Source organism: Myxocyprinus asiaticus, chromosome 12 (genome assembly GCF_019703515.2).
Source record: "Myxocyprinus asiaticus isolate MX2 ecotype Aquarium Trade chromosome 12, UBuf_Myxa_2, whole genome shotgun sequence".
Lineage (NCBI taxonomy): Eukaryota > Metazoa > Chordata > Actinopteri > Cypriniformes > Catostomidae > Myxocyprinus > Myxocyprinus asiaticus.
In genome coordinates this window covers 43,898,806-43,918,291 of record NC_059355.1, presented here as the reverse complement: position 1 = coordinate 43,918,291, position 19,486 = coordinate 43,898,806, and the positions used below count along the sequence as shown (strand labels likewise).

General features: G+C 37.9%; 1 protein-coding gene across 1 annotated transcript in view; it reads right to left on the bottom strand.

Moving 5' to 3' along the window:
* Window positions 1–5,688: 5,688 nt before the first annotated feature.
* Window positions 5,689–19,486, bottom strand: part of LOC127449365 (chemokine-like protein TAFA-2) — a 161,620-nt gene continuing 147,822 nt past the window's right edge. Inside the window, exons 4-5 of the mRNA XM_051712731.1 lie at window positions 18,991–19,115; window positions 5,689–5,846 (exon numbers count right to left, since the gene is read on the bottom strand). Coding sequence (XP_051568691.1) covers window positions 5,835–5,846; window positions 18,991–19,115 — 137 coding nt within the window. The 3' untranslated portion in view covers window positions 5,689–5,834. The remainder of the gene's footprint in view (window positions 5,847–18,990; window positions 19,116–19,486) is intronic.

Here is a 19,486-nt window from a genome sequence, read left to right as displayed (position 1 = left end):
ACAATGGTCAACGCATTTAATTTTGCAAAGCAAATGGAATGTTGTGACAAAGTTAAAAGAAAACGTTTCCATGTACCATATGGTTCTCAGGTTTGATTAACAACAGGCATACATGCTACATACCTAATCGATGCACAGTTAGGGCCTAAACCCCATACTTAAGCCACGCAATGTGCATGAATGCAATCTCTTGCTGGAATCTTGGAATTGATGGGAAGGTTTAGATGCTACTTTATAAACATGGAATATGGTAATCTTCATTTACATAAATCTGTCTCTCCACTATCAAACTCATCCCTCTCATCTCGTATGAAACCATGGAGAGGTCACAGAGGAAATACAGCAAGTGTCCATCTGTCGAACTACATTACTGCCCTTTCCACACCGTTCATTGACATCATTGAGCTTTCTGATCATTATGCAAATCTTTGTCTCAATTACTTGAAATCTTTAGAACCCAGTGAGGCGGCAATGAATCCAAATAAAACCTGCTATTTTCATGCACACACTCTGGGATTACTTCAATAGAGGTTTCATATTTTTCATGTAGTTTTCTTTTCTTGATTGTTACTTTTAGCTTATTTCAGTGTTTTCTAGTTTCAGTTTAGTTTTAGTTTTTCAGGTTATACTATATAGTGTTTATTTTTGATTTAGTGTCTAGGCTGCCAAAGTTAACTAACTAATATAACTAACTAATTAACTAATATTATTTAAATATCATTACCATAGTTAGATTTATCATGGTCATATTGTATACTGTATTGTTGTCACTATATAGTGGCATTTTAATGTATAATAAAGAAATGCTGTAAAGGTTTTTAAATGTTATAATATACATCTATAATACTAAAATTATTTGATATAATTTTTATTTGATTGTAGTTAGTTTTTGAGTCATGAAAATATATTTTAGTTTAGTTTCAGTTTTTCCACTTGTTAGTTTCTATTTTTATTTCAGTTAACCAAAATGTTTTCATTAAGTTTATTTATTAATTTGTGGTTGTTTTTATTAACAGTAATTAAATTGATTATTTTTTTATTTATTCTATTAATTTAGAATAATTTTTGTTGGTGGTGTTTCACTCCACCAGTTTAGTTTTAGTTTTTTCCTGTGTTTTCTAGTATTAGTTTAGTGTTCGTTTTTCAGCAGTTTGTTAATTTAACTGTTAAATTTCTCTGGGCCATCTAGGGTTATCGCTATTTTGTGGCATTTTAATGTTTTACAAAGGAGGATTATAAATGTTTCAAATTTTATAATTTAATATAATTCTCAGAACTTAATGAGATAGTAAACATCTGATATAGATAAACATCCATTTCCTGCTCTCTCTCTCTCTTACTTGCATACACTTTGGCATTCCTCCAGTCTCATCTTTTGTCTGTGAATGTATTCCTAATATCCTCATTACCATTCAAATATAGGTTGGAGGCGATGAAAGCAGTGGTAGGTGGTAGGTGATGCGACATGTGGCAAACAAACAGATTCCCACCAGTGTCTTCCCTGCACCCCAATGAGCCTGGATGCCTGTAGACTCAATCCCCCTCACAGCTCACAGCATAGTGGGTTGAGCGGGCTTTGCATGTAGATAAGGATGCTGGGCATGATAATTCACGGGTTCACTCGTGATCTTCTGGAAATCTCTGTGAATTTTAGGGGCTGCTTTGTCTGCCATTGGCCTGGTCGGATTAATGGCTAAGAGAACCAGCATAGGTAGGTCTAGTCAATCCTGGATGCTCTAAGAGGTATAATCTGTGCCCCATATTGTCTCCAGTCTGAAACCACTCAGCAGATTTCACAGTTGGGTTTATATTAGGGATATGCAAAATTACATAATTTTGAAAATACATAATCAGATAACGAAAGTTATTCTTACAGTCAGAAGTATTTACTGAGCAGTATTTATCTGACACATAAGAAACTATGAGGTTCTTAACTAGAGTAACAGAATTAAATGTATATTTACCAGTGTTGGGGAAGCTACTTTGAAACTGTAGCAGTCCATGATACAAGCCAATCATAACTTAAAGCAGTGGCAGTACCGGAGTCAATTTTGCAGAGATGAGCCACTTCTTTGAAAATGAATGGGGGAAACTGGAACGCCCAACATTCAACAGATAGAAAAGGAAGTCCCGCCTTACAGGTAAAAGAGCCAATCACCTTTTTATGTAATGTACAAACATCACCTATCAGTCAACTTGAAAATGTACATGTGTAGTAGCTCGTCAAGCTGGGAAAATAGCGTTAGTTATAGCGTTAGTTAAGCATAATCTGAGGTAAAGAAGCACAATTTATGATACAATTGTTGTCAGATTTTACTGCTGATTTGAAATATATTCTTTGATCGTAATCTTCACAAACCATTTTGGAGATTTTGGTGTTCCCCATTAAAGTAGATAGGAGTTGCACGTTCATGACTGGAACTGCCCAGGACCATTCCAAAGATGGACTTGGACTGTGCGGAGTGTCTTGACTTACCTAAAAGACTTTGTCTGTACTAGGATGTGATCTTTGGAGTGTCATTTTGGTCTTTAGGGTGGGCAACTGTTTATGAATGTTTACAACTTAGTACCCCCATTCTACTCCTCTTTGATAATTTTGCTAGGATTTGTCCCCCTTGATCGTGTTTCAGCATTGGGGGGCGTCAGAAGTTTCAGGGGGACACAAGGAAAATCTATGGAGGTAATAATTGTCAGATTGTACTGCTGATTTGAAATATGTTCTTGGATCATAATCTTGACCAATCGTTTTGGAGATTTCGGTCTTCCTCTGTTCAAGTAGATAGGAGTTGCACTGTCATGACTGGAAATAGCTTCCCAAGAGTGTTCCAAAGATAGCCACCAGTGGACTGACTTACTAGAAAGACTTTGGTACAACTTACACTTAACTGAACATTTAACATAAATAAATGTATAAAATATTAGATAAATATTTCGTATACATTTTTTATTTATTTTTTAATTAAAAAAAAAGACGCTCAAGTGAATCGGTAACTCAGTGAATCAGTGAATTGTTTATTTGAACTGGTTCAGTTATAGGATTATGATACCAATAAACTACTATTGTTTTGGACTATTTTTACTGCATTGTTAGTTAAATTAATACATTTTAACTAAATATTTCACTATAAAAAGTAAAATGATGTGCAAGGACTGAACATGTCTGAATGAAGCGATTCACTCAAATTAATCGTACTTCCTAACACTACATATGAGAGAAAGGACTTTAGGAGACCTCGTTTGAATTTACATGTGCAATTAAGTGACAAAGTGACTTTTGTTGTGCTACACTGCTACTTGTTGGAAGAAGTAGCTTGTTAATGGAAAAGCTACACTGTTTTGAAAACAGTTGGCTACTATCATGCTACTAAAAAATTAAGTTACATTTGTATCGCCGCTACTTTTAGCAAGTTACTCAACAGCAATAATGTGGATACTTCAAGTTTGTAGACGCACCTACCATGATCCAAGCCAACTAAAGGCTTTGAGCTAACCGAGTACTCAGTTTCTTAAGAGCAAGTAATAACTGATTTTTGCATTCATGTTACGACCCTTAGCACAATGTCAACACAGAGTCAAACCACTCGAAACCCCCACCACTTTGCCTAAACACACACACATACAACACACACAAAATGCTTTTATCTCCCAGTCTTTGCTAATGACACATTCTTTCAGTTGAAAGCTTGCTCACTGTCTGCAATTAGCTAAACACATTAGAACATTACTGCATCATTATGAATGCTCCACTGTCTCAACATTATGTTTATGACATGTTCAGAGCTAGTCTTTGTGTGACTTATATTTTAAAGTTAATGACATCTTGACTAACCTCCAAGTGCCCCTCCTTGCTCTGCTGTTGTTATTGTTAATGGTTAATTAGCCAGACAAAATCACCAGCAAATGGTGTTATGCTAATAGCATTAGCCCTGCCCTACACAAGTCAGTCTGAAGAGTTCAGTGACAGCTGCATAAGCAATACTGTATGTCTCACAGACTGAATGCTAATATTGTGGTGTCTGCCTATGACATGTAGCCTCTTCCTTTCTTCGAAATACAGATGTATTTCGAAGAAAGGAAGAGGCTACATGTCATTCATCAGTACGAGTATTAGTATAGTCATGTGACATCTTGATGCCCTTGTATGGTGGACATCACAGACTGCAAGATTTTATCAAAGTTTTTAATGTATTGGGACAGACTGATAATAAAATATGTCTGATGATTGTTGATTTTGTTTGTTTATATGGTTTTAAGACATATGTGAGTGTGGTGCATCTTTATGTTGCCTTGAAAGTCAAAATGAAACACTATTTGCAACCCAATTATCTTTTGTAATCTGACGTATTTCTGGGCGAAACAGGATATTCTACAAGAAAAAAAATTGTAGGATGGGACTTGATTTTATCCATCAGGAATTTACCGTGAAAGGTGGGCGTTACAGTACAGTACATACCAGAATAGTGCAAGGTAATTGGAGGGGAGAGGTTGAAAAAGTAAGAGGGATTCGTGATGTCACCAGAAAAGAAAAGTAATTGTTGAGGCAGAGCAAGTTATTTCACTTTGATAAAAAATGACAAAATCAAACATTGTTTTATTTTATTTGGAATAATGGGTACCAATGAATCGTTTACAATAATACTGTGTTCTTATTTATTTATTTATGTATTGTGTAAAGCTGACTTTTTGTCTTAACCAAACAGGTGATGAGCGACAGGACATTTTCTATTTCTGTTGCCCACCATGAAATCTCATTGGTTTGAAATTTCACTCCACATAACTGTACATTAAACAGCAAATATGCCGTGATGTCATTCTTTACAGCAGTTTTGCATTCAGTTTGGACAGACAAATTGCTTGTAGCTGAGAACGTGTTGCATCACGCCTGCTTAGGAAACAGTGGCCGTGTAAGACAAGAAAAGTTCATTTAGACAGTAAATAGGGTCAATTTTGATTTCAAACTGACTTTGAAAGCAGTTTCTCTTTTATGATTGAAAAAGAGCCATTCTTCAAAGTTACGATTGGATGAGATTTCCCATAGAGATACTTTTATTGGAGATAATACTGACACTTTTACTCAATAGCGGCCACCAAGGCTCTTAAAAACAAACAATAAATCTCTTTGCTATCTTCATTTTCACTCGTCCCGTTGTAGACCACTTCAACATTTCATCCATTATTAATAACTGTAATTCTTCTCTTTATACTTGCCTCTTGCTTGCACAAGTCCTTTTCAAAATGGAGCTGAGTGCTCCAAAACCATACCCAAAAATCATACACCTCACACTAATCAAAAAGACTGGCCATAACAGAAGAAAGAAAATATTGGCATCAAAGGAGAGGGAACAGAATATCAGTGCCCCCAGAACACATACAATTCAAGTAGCAAGTGAACCTTTCAAGTCCACTAAAAAGGAAATGTAATCCATAGTTCTGAAATTGTAGAATTTTCTGAACTGATCCACAATCTTGTTGATTTTATGGAATATTTATTTTACATGGTGTATGATGTTGTTGTCCAACACTGTTGTTATAAACAAATATGGGATTTTGGCAGGCCAAAAATTGACAGAGAAAATGAAAAAAAAAAAAAAAAAAAATATATATATATATATATATATATATATATATATATATATATATATATATATATATATATATATATATATATATATATTCCATGTGCTTAAATGGTCCATTCCAAGGGATATAGTTCTCAAGGTCCAAAAACTTGATTTCCATAGTTGTAAAGGAGTCTGAAGTCTTTGTATCTTCATTTCCATTGCTTTGATTAAAAGGGAAAAAGTACACTGCTATTCCCAAATGTATATCCCAGTTTATCGTGTGACCTGAAAAAGAGGAATCCAAGTTATTATTTCATTAATGTTTGCATTTATTGTTTTATTTTTTAATTTTTTTGTATGGCTATTTAGTATTGTCTAATCCAACACAAAATATTTGTATTGTCCAATCAATGCTTTACTCGTTACTTGTCTCCCACAAAAATGCAATGTATTCCAGTCTGATAAAAATGGCTCGTCCAATCGGAATTTAGAGTTGGAACATTTTTTGTTATTAGTTTTCCTCATTTGAACCTTTAGTTTTAAGCTTTTAAAACATTATGAAACATATGACATTCTTGATGTCTGAAAAATCTGCAATTTTTCATTGAAAATGTTGACGTCCATGAAGCTCATTTCAAGAAAACAAGTATTATTATTATTAAAAAACAAATATTTTTTTTTAGTTTATTTTTTGTGCTAATAACAAAGTTTCTCACATAAATGCATGCCAATGATAACGAGCTTCTCTCATAGCACTCATGAATGCGCAACAAACATTTTTCACTGAAAATGAAAGAAAGCCATACAGGTTTACAATGACATCAGGGTAATTTATGACAGAATTTTCATTTTGAAATGAACTATTCCTTTCATTATTACAGAATGTGAAGCAGTTTTTCAGAATCAGAATCAGAATGATCTTTATTGCCAAGTATACTTACACATTCAAGGAATTTGTCTTGGTGACAGGAGCTTCCAGTACACAACAATGCAAAATAGCAACAAGACTTTTAAAAATAATTAAAAATTGAATAATAATAAAAATTAAAAGAAATAATGAGTTATATATATTGAGTATATATAGAATACACAATAGACAATATATATATATATATATATATATATATATATATATATATATATATATATATATATATATATATATATATACACACACACACACACACACACACACACATATATATACATACTGTATATATATACATGTACATACATATTATATATATATATATACAGTATATATACTGTATATATACACACATACATACATATACACATACATACATATACACATACATACATACACACATACATACCACACACATGCGTGGTGCAAATCTAAATATAAATCGGTTATATACAGTGCAAGGGAATGTAATGGCAGAAGAGGTTGGATGTGTTTGATAGTATAAAAAGACTAAGCTGTGTATTGCACATTAATTATTGCTCAATAGGGCAGTTTTAACTGTTCATGAGATGGATAGCCTGAGGGAAAAAACTGTTCCTGTGCCTGACGGTTCTGGTGCTCAGAGCTCTGAAGCGTCGGCCAGAAGGCAACAGTTCAAAAAGGTAGTGGGCAGGGTGACTGGGGTCCAGAGTGATTTTTTTAGGCCTTTTCCTTACTCTGGAAGTGTATAGTTCTTGAGGGGAGGGCAGGGGGGCAACCAATAATCCTCTCAGCAGTCCGAACTGTCCTTTGTAGTCTTCTGATATCTGATTTCGTAGCTGAACAAAACCAGACAGATATTGAAGTGCAGAGGACAGACTCAGTGACTGCTGAGTAGAACTGTATCAGTAGCACCTGTGGCAGGTTGAACTTCCTCAACTGGCGAAGGAAGTACAACCTCTGCTGGGCCTTTTTCACAATGGAGTCAATGTGGGTCTCCCACTTCAGGTCCTGTGTGATGGTAGTGCCCAGGAACCTGAATGACTCCACTGCTGCCACAGTGCTGTTTAAAATGGTGAGGGGGGTCAGTGTTGGGGTGTTCCTCCTAAAGTCTACAATCATCTCCACCGTTTTGAACGTGTTCAGCTCAAGGTTGTTTTGACTGCACCAGACAGCCAGCTGTTCAACCTCCCTTCTGTATGCAGACTCATCGTCATCTCGGATGAGGCTGATGACAGTGGTGTCGTCTGCAAACTTCAGGAGCTTGACAGAGGGGTCCTTGGCGATGCAGTCGTTGGTGTAGAGGGGGAAGAGTAGTGGGGAGAGCACGCATCCCTGGGGGGCACCAGTGCTGATTGTACAGGTGCTGGAAGTGAATTTCCCCTGTCTCACAAGCTGCTGCCTGTCTGTCAGAAAGCTGGTAATCCACTGACAGATAGACGTGGGAACAGAGAGTTGGTGTAATTTAGTCTGGAGAATAGCTGGGATGATGGTGTTGAAAGCCGAACTGAAGCCCACAAAAAGGATCCTTGCATATGTCCCTGGTCTGTCCAGATGTTGCAGGATATGATACAATCCCATGTTGACTGCATCATCCACAGACCTGTTTGCTCGATAAGCAAACTGAAGGGGATCTAGAAAGCGTCCAGTGATGTCCTTCAGGTGGGCCAACACCAGTCTCTCAAATGACTTCATGACCACAGACGTCAGGGCGACAGGTCTGTAGTCATTAAGTCCTGTGATTTTTGGTTTCTTTGGGATGGGGAAGATAGTGGAGCGTTTGAAGCAGCATGGGATTCACACTGCTCCAGTGATCTATTGAAGATCTGTGTGAAGATGGGGGCCAGCTGGTTAGCACAGGATCTAAGTCATGCAGGTGAAATGCCATCTGGGCCCTGTGCTTTCTTTATCTTTTGTTTTCGAAAGACACGAAACACATCATCTTCACAGATCTTAATTGCAGGTTGAGTATCAGGATGGGGGAGGAGGGGGGTTGCAGGAGGTGTTGGTGTTTGTGTGAAGTGAAGGTCAGAGTGGGTGTGGGGTGTGAGATTGGGCCTTTCAAATCTACAGTAGAACACATTCAGGTCGTCAGCCAGTTGTTGATCCACCACAGGGTCGGGGGTAGGAGTCCTGTAATTCGTTAGTTGTTTCATGCCACTCCACACTGATGCAGGGTCGTTAGCTGAAAACTTGTTTTTCAGCTTCTCAGAGTATCTTCTTTTAGCCACTCTGATTACCTTATTCAGTGTGTTCCTGGCCTGATTGTACAAGACTTTATCCCCACCCCTGTAAGCATCCTCTTTGGCCAGACGAAGCTGCCTGAGTTCCGCTGTAAACCATGGTTTGTCATTGTTAAATATGAAATAAGTCCTAGTAGCGATGCACATATCCTCACAGAAACTGATATATGATGTAACAGTATCTGTGAGCTTGTCCAGATTGGTGTCTGCAGCCTCAAAAACACTCCAATCAGTGCAGTCAAAGCAGGCTTGTAGTTCCAGCTCTGCTTCATTGGTCCATCACTTTACAGTCCTTACTACAGGTTTAGCAGATTTTAGTTTCTGTCTGTAGTTTGGAAGAAGATTAAACAGACAGTGATCAGAGAGTCCCAAAGCTGCTCTAGGGACAGAGCAATATGCATCCTTTATTGTTGTGTAGCAGTGATCCAGAATATTACTGGTGGGGCATGTAATGTGCTGTTTGTATTTGGGCAGTTCACATGTGAGGTTTGCTTTGTTAAAATTCCCAAGAATAATAATAACTGGGTCTGGGTATTGTTGTTCTGTGTCTGTGATTTGATCAGCCAGCTGTTGCAGTGCGGCATTCAAACACACTCACCAGAATAAACGAGAAAAACTCCTGCGGCGAGTAGAAAGGCTTACAGTTAATAAAGAGCATATCTTTAACATCTTTAACATTGTTATATCTGTACACCAACTTTCATTGATGTAAAAGCATGTTCCACCGCCTTTCGTTTTCCCCGTAAACTCCGCAATCCACTCTGAACAGCTGAAAGCCCGGCAGATGTAACGCGCTGTCCAGAATGTCTTCACTCAGCCAGGTTTCTTTGAAGCACAAGGCAGCAGAGGTTGAAAAATCCTTGTTTGTGCGGGTGAGGAGATGTAGTTCATCCATTTTGTTAGGAAGAGAGCGGAGATTCGCTAGATGAATGCTCGGCAGCGCTGTTCGAAAGCCGTGCCGGCAGAGCCTGACCAGCGCGCCTGCTCGTCTCCCTCGCCTGCATCTCTTGAACAGCAGAGCTGCACCTCTGACTAAAATGTCCAGCAAAACATCTGAATATTCAAAAACCGGGAAAAGATTGACTGGTATATGCTGCTGAATGTTCAGCAGTTCGTCTCTGGTAAAACTGACTGGAAAAAGATTACTAAACACAGGACAAACAAACAAAAACAATAAAACAATAGGAGCGCTCCACACCCAGGTGGCCATCCGCGGCACCATCATAAGTATAGATAAGTATTTTGCACTGATTTTTATGAAAGATCCTTTCTTTTCCAAGTTAAAAACAGCAAATAATAAAATGAGATGAGAAGTACATTTCATTCATAATGTAATGTATTGAATTCACTGGATTCAACAGAAACAGGCAAGAACACATTGCTATCTATGTATTAGTTAGTTGAGTTTCCAGCAGAAATAACTATATTGTGATATATATCATTACTGTGATATAAGATTTTGATTATACCGCCCAATCCTTGTTATTAGCATGTCTGATATGTTAAATGTCCTCATAACACAACAACAGCAACCACAGTGTGCGAACTAATTATCTCTTGAACTTCAAATCCTCCTACAATATAAAAATTGAATCATCTTCATTTAAAAAGTTTTCTCCAAGGCATGAGGTGTTAGTACATGTGCTCACACAGGCACACTGTATCGTCACCTACAAGTGTCATTAACCACACCACCAGTATGAGCTCAGCAGTCGTAGCCTGAAATAGCGAGGCAGTGCACTAAGGGACCGGAGCTGTGAGCTCCTCTGGATCTGAGAGGGTGTAGTATGCGAGTCTGGTCCTGTTCCAGCTCTGTAGCACAGAAGCAGGGCTCAGGGGCCAGGGGTAGGGTAGGTCTCTATGGCTGTAGATGAGGCCAGACGGGCAGACTGCTATGGGAAACCCAGTGTAATCTACACCTTTATGTCACTGCCAGCAGGCAGCTGGAGGACACAGAGGAAGTGGAAAGGTGTTCTGGACACCTTCTCCTAGACTTACTACAACCTCTTTGGTTTAAAAATGGGGTTCGGTGGCCATGACTGGCAATGTGATAGAAATTTGGATGGGCGACTTCAGACCGAGCAATTGAAAACTGTTCAAATATAATATATAGAGGAAAAAGGACAGGAAGTGCCTGGAGATACAATGGGGTCCAAACGTTTGAGACCACATTGAAAATCAAGTTTATTATTATTATTATTTAAACCTGCTGGTGCTGGAATAACATGAATCATCAGTTTCTGTGGAGTCCATGCCAGCTCTATTATTTGCTATCTTTAATACTGATAATAGTTTTAAAGGTAGCTTCTCAAGGTGTTTTAAAAAAAAAAAAAGGATAAAGAAAAGAATAAAATGTACACAATATAAACATGTATATCAAAAGATTATTTTTTATAAAACAGAATACAATCGAAAATGTAAAGCCCCTCACACACCTGAAAAGTTATAGGTAGGTGCTTAAGAAAAAAGATATTATAAAGACAAAAACATAAAAATACTGCACACTACCATAACTTGCAAAACACAATCAGTTTTGTCGCAAATACATTTCTGATCATGTTTTGCAAGCTATGGTAGTGTGCAGGATTTTTTCTTTTCGTCTTTTTTGTCTTGATAAAACAGAATACAAAAATAAAGCAATTAAAGCAAAAGGGGGGCATACCTGTACCAAGTATTAAATAACTCTGCAACTTTTCTCTAACTTTTCTCTAAAATTGTTATACTGATAATATCATTTTTTTTTTATTAAAAAATGCAAAATAGAAGTATTTTTACTAGTTGTTTTAGACTTTAGAACCCCATTATATACTAAAATTGACTCTGGATAAAACAATACATTTCATTACATTAGTGTGATTTCAGTTTGTTTACATTTTGAATTTTTAGCATATCATTTTTGTAACACAACATACATACTGTATACTGTATTTTACAGAACCAATATAAAAATTATTTTAAAAAAAAATGTTTCAGACAAGAAAAAGATTGGCATTTAAAATGCGATATTTTCCAATTTATTTGAGATAAAACGTGATAATCCAATAAAGAGCATTGCTACAAAATTTAACCTCCTGAGACCCAAGCGTGACTGCTGTGTGCATTTTCTATTTCCCTTTTTGATTTGTAACTAGTAGCATCAAATAAACAAGCAAAAAAAAAAAAAAAAAAAAAAACTAGAGCAAGTTTTTTCCTAAAAATTGATGTCCACATATGTGAACAGCGAGACTAAGTTGTGAAATTTTAAGTAATTTCAAGCTATAGAGAGTTCGATTTTTTTCAACAAACAGTTTATTATGTGTCCAGGAGTGTTGGTTATTCATGTTTTTGAGACTTTATAGACATTATAGCTGATTTTCTATAAAGCTGAATAAATATTTCTGATTAAAAGTTATGGCCAGCATCATCAAATCACTGCCAACCATGTTAAAATACAATTTTGCATTATAAAATTCTGAATCTATGTACTGATTATCATTGTTCCATGTCTGCCAAACATGTTGAGTGGTCCAAACATCATCTGCAGCATGAAACCGAACTTTTGACTAGATGTTAGAAGTGAATGCACTAGGCTGCATAGGAAAGCTATAGGATGCTCCCTTGCTCCCTAATTAGTGAATAACTTAACCTCCAGTGTGCTGTCTGTTTTCACTGGTCTCAGAACGTTTGAAATGCACCTTATTTTCATTCTAACTCCATTTACAGCCTCTAAAAGCAACATTTTCCAGCTTTTGGATACGTCCATTGATCCTCAATGTAATAATGCACAGTGAATGTAGGATTTTTATAGAAAGATAGTCCTACATTGTGTTTAACAGCGTGCCGTTTCACCATAAATCGAAGCAACTTTTTAAATGGCATATCGGATGAAACTAGAGACTCTACTCTTTTGACTCAAACAGGTTTTAATGTGAAAACTTAAGCTGGTTTCTTACCAGATGTAGTTTTGTTGCCGTTTCTCCGAAAGACAAACTCGGCTGAGATTGGAACCATGTTGTTTTGTCACATGACTCGGTGCGCTGAAAGTTTAACCCTTTAATGACAGCCTAGAGTCTCCTGAACTGAGATCAGTTGGTTTTTAAAAGTTTTTTTTTTAACTAAGCATAGCCTATAGTGAAGCCAAAACATAATATGCACGCATGTGGACGCGGGGTCTCACAAGGTTAAACTGATCCTTAAAAAAGTTCAGTTTTCAATAATCAAACCTTTGATGTCATAATCATCTAGATTACAACCTTCCAATCAGTCTTCTCTGGGATCTTCTTCCTGCAGTTGTATGCATGCTTGTGTGCAAAAACGGAGGCCTGGAGGGCCCCAAAATCAAGCGCAGGTTGAGAGAAGCTCCCAACACCTCAAAGGTCTGCCTGCTGTTGACATGAGTGCAGTGGCATGAATTATTAACCAGGCTAAAGAAAAAAGGTCTGCCTCACGCAGGCCCCCTCTGCCCCATGAATAATGGAGGACTTGACTCAAGTGCAGGCATTTGGTGAGTCAAAGCCCTCAGCCTGATGGATGGCTACATCCCAGTGTGTCAACGGTACATATGCGATCACTCGCAAACACGCGGCGGTAAACATAAAAACAATAACTTGCATTAACCTGCAGAAGCGCATCACTGCCCCTGCACTGACTTTCCTAAATGTAATGCCACATTGAGTTGCTTTTGTCTGCGCTATTTGCTCAAAAAAGATTGTACAGGGTCCCAGATTGTGTTTTATTTAAAGGGAATGTCTAATGGCTGTACTACTAATAAGCTGAAAGCTTGACAGTTTATGAAGGTAGAAAACTAGTGCATTCAGTAGAAGAATGGAAGCAATCAGTAACAATAGTTAATAAAATTACTTTTTTGTGTACCGGCCATGAAAAGCTCATTTTGAGATTATCGGCATTGTCTAACAATCATGTCTGATCCCTTGTGTCAAATGTAAAATGTACTAACAGTCTTGTCAATGGATCATACACATTTTCTGTTTTTTGGAAGAAAAAACAAACAAAAAACAAATAAACAAAAAAAATATTGTAAATATTGTATACATGCTGCATATATAAAGACAAAGATCCACCCTGTTCTCTTTTAAACTGCTTTGGCATCGACCATTGAAAAACTAAAAACAGTCAATCTCTATTCTTTAATTCACTTTATTATGATACTTGTTAACATAGACTTTGTTACCATTGCACTAAATTCCAATTTCAAACTTTGATCTTTAGGTCAACAGTAATTGTCTGCACTTTCATTTAACAACTGATGAAATTCATTTGTTCAGACCGTTTAGACTGAAATGCATTTCCAAACATTTGGAGGGTATTTACACTTGGTCACTTCATGTGTTTTCACAGATTGGATTGCTACCCGATCATGAAAAGACCAAGTGTGAATGCCCTCCAAGACGGATATGAGACGGATATAAACCCGACCTACAGAGGTGGTTTGAGACGCATTCCAGACAAAACTTGGTCAAGTGTATATGCATCGGGCTGTTCAAGCCAGGGCCAGATTAACCATATGGGCAATTGGGCACATGCCCAGGGGCACCACGTCCAGAGGGTCACCATGTGACGGCATTTGTAAAAAAAAAAAGAAAATACTGTTATAGGATATCTGTAACTATTAGTAGTTTAATAGTATCTACAGTAGTATTAAAGTCTCCACACTAGCAGTGCGTTCTTCTGAAAATTGTTTATACTCCATGTTTCTATATCAGGTCAGGAGTTATTGAGTAAAATTTTTTGTACTGTGTATGTCTTTTTTTAGGGGGGTGGGGGGCACTACATACAGTTGAAGTCAGAAGTTTTCATACGCCTTAGCCAAATACATTTAAACTCAGTTTTTCACAATTCCTGACATTAATCGTAGAAAACTTTCGCTGTCTTAGGTCAGTTAAGATTACTATATTTTAAGAATGTGAAATGTCAGAATAATAGTAGAGAGAATGATTTATTTCAGCTTTTATTTCTTTCATCACATTCCCAGTAGGTCAGAAGTTTGCATACACTTTATTAGTATTTGGTAGCATTGCCTTTAAATTGTTTAACTTGGGTCAAACATTTTGGGTAGCCTTCCACAAGCTTCTCACAATAAGCTGCTGGAATTTTGGCCCATTCCTCCAGACAGAACTGGTGTTACTGAATCAGGTCTGTAGGCCTTCTTGCTCGCACATGCTTTTTCGGTTCTGCCCACAAAGTTTCTATCGGATTGAGGTCAGGGCTTTGTGATGGCCACTCCAATACCTTGACTTTGTTGTCCTTAAGCCATTTTGCCACAACTTTGGAGGTATGCTTGGGGTCATTGTCCATTTGGAAGACCCATTTGCGACCGAGCTTTAACTTCCTATCTGATGTCTAGAGATGTTGCTTCAATACATCCACATAATTTTCGTTTCTCATGATGCCATCTATTTTGTGAAGTGCACCAGTCCCTCCTGCAGCAAAGCACCCCCACAACATGATGCTGCCACCCCCATGCTTCACGGTTAGGATGGTGTTCTTTGGCTTGCAAGCCTCACCCTTTTTCCTCCAAACATAACAATGGTCATTATGGCCAAACAGTTCAATTTTTGTTTCATTAGACCAGAGGAAATTTCTCCAAAAAGTAAGATCTTTGTCTCCATGTTGTGCACTTGCAAACTATAGTCTGGCTTTTTTGTGGTGGTTTTGGAGCATTGGCTTCTTCCTTGCTGAGCAGCCTTTCAACTGAAGTTGATATAGGACTCGTTTTACTTGTGGATATAGATACATGTCTACCTGTTTCCTCCAGCATATTCACAAGGTCCTTTGCTGTTGTTCTGGGATTGATTTGCACTTTTCGCACCAAACTACATTCATCTCTAGGAGACAGAATGCGTCTCCTTCTTGAGCGGTATGATGGCTGCGTGGTCCCATGATATTTACACTTGTGTACTATTGTTTGAACAGATGAATATGGTACCTTTAGGCATTTGGAAATTGCTCCCAACCAGACTTGTGGAGGTCCACAATTTTTTTTCTGAGGTCTTGGCTGATTTCTTTTGATTTTCCCATGATGTCAAGCAAAGAGGCACTGAGTTTGAAGGTAGACATTAAAATACATCCACAGGTACACCTTCAATTCAGTACACCTCCTATCAGAAAGTAATTGTCTAATTGTCTAAAGTCTTGACATAATTTTCTGGAATTTTCCAAGCTGCTTAAAGGCACAGTTAACTTAGTGTATGTAAACTTCTGACACACTGGAATTGTGATATAGTCAATTAAAAGAGAAACAATCTGTCTGTAAACAATTGTTGGAAAAATTACTCATGTCATGCACAAAGTAGATGTCCTAAACGACTTGCCAAAATTATAGTTTGCTAATATTAAATCTGTGGAGTAGTTAAAAAATGAGTTTTAATGACTTCAACCTAAGTGTTCGTAAACTTCTGACTTCAACTGTAAATTCAAGCCCAGGGGCACTCAGGAGACTTAATCTGGCCCTGGTTCAAGCCACATATGTTAACTTTACTCCACCCAAACAGCACTACGTCAGCAAAAAGAAAATGTGAAATATAACAGATGTTACCGAATATTTTGCATAGGCTCACATTGCGCAATAAATAATAAACAGTTGGACGTTGTAGGAGAGACAGAACTTTTTTTTCTTCATTTGATGCAGATTGATGAAGAGACTGAAACTTAACACTGACAATGAGCGCAGCTGACGTGCATGGACATATCTTTTTATTTTTATTTTTATTTTTTTTATTAATATGCAAACAAAGAATGTGACAGTATTTACATGTAACAAATACAAAATAACCAAGGCAAACAAACATACATACCAACGGCCAACATGACAAGTCTATCTCCTGTATGTATATATACTTTTGTGTGTGTGTGTGTGTGTGTGTGTGTGTGTGTATCTGGGTGTTGGGGTGGAAGCATATAAAAAAAAGAGAACATCTAGAAATGTATAACAGATATAACAATAGTAAAAACAACAAATTATAATGACAATAATAATGACTATAATAATAATAATAATAATAAACTCAATTCATTAAGAATGGGGGGTTGGGGGTGGGGGGTTGGAGGACAATGAAGAGGGCAAATAATAATAATAGTAGTAGTAATAATAATAATAATATAAAATTATTATAAGGCTGCTTCTGATCCCTCCATGGCCACATCATAAATGAGTCCCCCGCCCATGTCACGCCACAACGGGCCGTCGGGGAGAGATGCCGTGGGGCACAGGGCCCAAGGTCCACACCCCCATCCCCCCCATTCCCCAGGACATTCCCCACATGCCTGTGTTGTTGTTTTTTTTTCTACTTTTTTTTTTTCTCCTCCTTCTTCAATAGGTGTGTATGTGTGTCAACTAGTGTGTGATGCATTAAAAAAGCGAGGCGTGTAGCATAGAACCAGCCCAGGGCAAAACCCAGGCCGCCACACACATGCCATGCTTACCCTGTGTTGTTGTGTTCTTTTTTTCTCTTTTTCTCCCTTCCCTTTACTCCTTTTTCTGATGCATTCCTTGGTAAGCTCTTAATAGATGTGTATGTATCTCAGCTAATATGTGATGCATTAAAAAAAAGCGAGGCATGCAATGCAGAACCAGCCCAAGGCAAGAAATCCAGGGCGAAAAAGTGCGGGGAGATGGCGGGAAGGTTCAAGCCCCAGGCCCCACACCACACCCACCCACAACTAACCCCCACTGCACCAGACACAGACTGGGATGCCACGGCCTACTGGGGTCCCGAAGCAGAGGAGGAAAAAAAATAAATAAAATAAATTAATCAATTAACTTATCTTTATATGTATTTAACTAGGTTCAGTATTAATCAATGTTGTTACCTCCTCCTAATCCCCCCCCCCCCCCCCCCCAATCATATGTGGATGTAGATGGAGGTGTATCGTTGTGGTTGGTTTCAGACAAAGAAGGTCAGCAGATTCATGACTGTTGGAAGGTAATGAGAGATGACCAAGAGGGGTGTAATTCTAGTGTATTGTTTTGAACGGAAGTGGACAGGTTTTCCAAGGAGATGTAATCTATACGTTTTTCTAAGATGCAATATGTATGGTGTTCCTTGATTTCCAGTTCATGAGAATAGTTTTCTTGGCGATAGTTAGTGCCACTAGGAGTAATTGACTGTTTGTGTTGTTTAAATTGATTATGGATATGTCACCTAGTATACAGAGGGAGGAAGACATTGGGATGTGACATCCCATAAGGACGGATAGTGATTCAGTGATGATTTCCCCAAATAATTTAATTGGGGTGCAATGCCAAATGGCGTGAACATAGGTGTCTGGGTTATTTTGTGTGCAATGTGAGCAGGTTTCTAAAGTAAATCCCATTTTAAACTACTTCCGTCCAGAAATCTATAAAGTACCTTATAAGTTGCAGGTTGGCATTTTTTGTCATGAAGTAGATATTTTTGCAGATTTGTGTCCAGAAATCGGCATCGGGAGTAATGGATAAGTCTGATTCCCATTTAGCATTTAGACATATCTTACCTATGAAAAGCTCAGAGGGGAAAATACACAGCGTGCGCGAACACACACACACACAAATACCCGCGCGCGGGGTAAAGTCACTTGGAATCAATTGGCAGAGGTATTGAAATGTAGGGTCTGTTCCAAACCTTGTGAGCATCCTCTGGAGGCAGCATTTTATGACACCATAGGAGCAAACCGATGCAAAGGCTGTTCCAAAAGGTAGGTATCTTAATTATGCTGCCTCCTAAGATATCTCGTTTTGTCCAAATTCTAAGGTAGCATCATATGTATCCTTCCCTGGGTAGGGGATCCAAGAATGCACTGTGGAGAGTTTGGTGGAAAAATAAGATGGCGGAATTTAATTTTAGATTATATATATACTTATAATCCATTCAATACTGAAAAGTATAGATAAATAACTTAATAATAATAAACAATTTAATATAATTCAAAACATACTATTTTGCCCAAAATGTGTGTGTACTGAGCGTATTTATGCTCATTAGTGGATCGCGTAGTTTCTCTCATGTCACCTGTATTAAAATTAGTTGCGAGTCAAGTGTCCCATGTGCTGCGCGTGAGGAGCGCTATTTGAAAGATGCACGGAGCTACCGCCTATGTAGAGTGTTCCAAATTGGTCTCTTATGAGGCATAATTTCAGTAAGTATGCTGCCATAGAAGACAGCTGCCTATGTTGGCAGGAGACAGCAAAGCAGCTTACTAGGTTTTCAAACAGAACCATAGTCAAATGGTGCATCTAAACATGGTGTTGAAATTATCATGACTGATATAGGAATATACTGTAATTGGATGGTCTCTCTCTCACCTTGGTCGTCTTGACTTTGTTTCCTGTGCTGCAGCTCCAGCCTTTAAGATCCGGCAACACCTTACACTCCTCTCCCTCCATACATGGCTGCATCTGACACCACCACTTCTGTGCTACTATAGAAGCTGGATACAAGAGACAAGAAAAGAGAGAGGATGAGTGGGAGAGAGAAAGGAAGAAGGAGAGGAACAAAGAGGGAAAAAGAGAAAGGAAGAGGAAGAAAAAGGGAAGAGGGGAAGAATGAAAGGAAGAAAGAGGAAGAGAAACAGGAAGAGAGAAGGAAAAAGAGAAAGAGGAAGATAAAAGGAAGAGAGAGAGAAAGAGAGAGAGGAAGATGGGAAGAGAGAGAAGAACAGAGACCAGAAGAAAGAGAGGATGAGAGAATGGAAGAGAGAAGAATGGAGGAAGAAAGAGTATGAAACAAAGAGGAGAAAAGGAAGAGGGGAAGATGGGAAGAAGAGACAGGAAAAAATAGAAGAATAGAAACAGGAAGAGA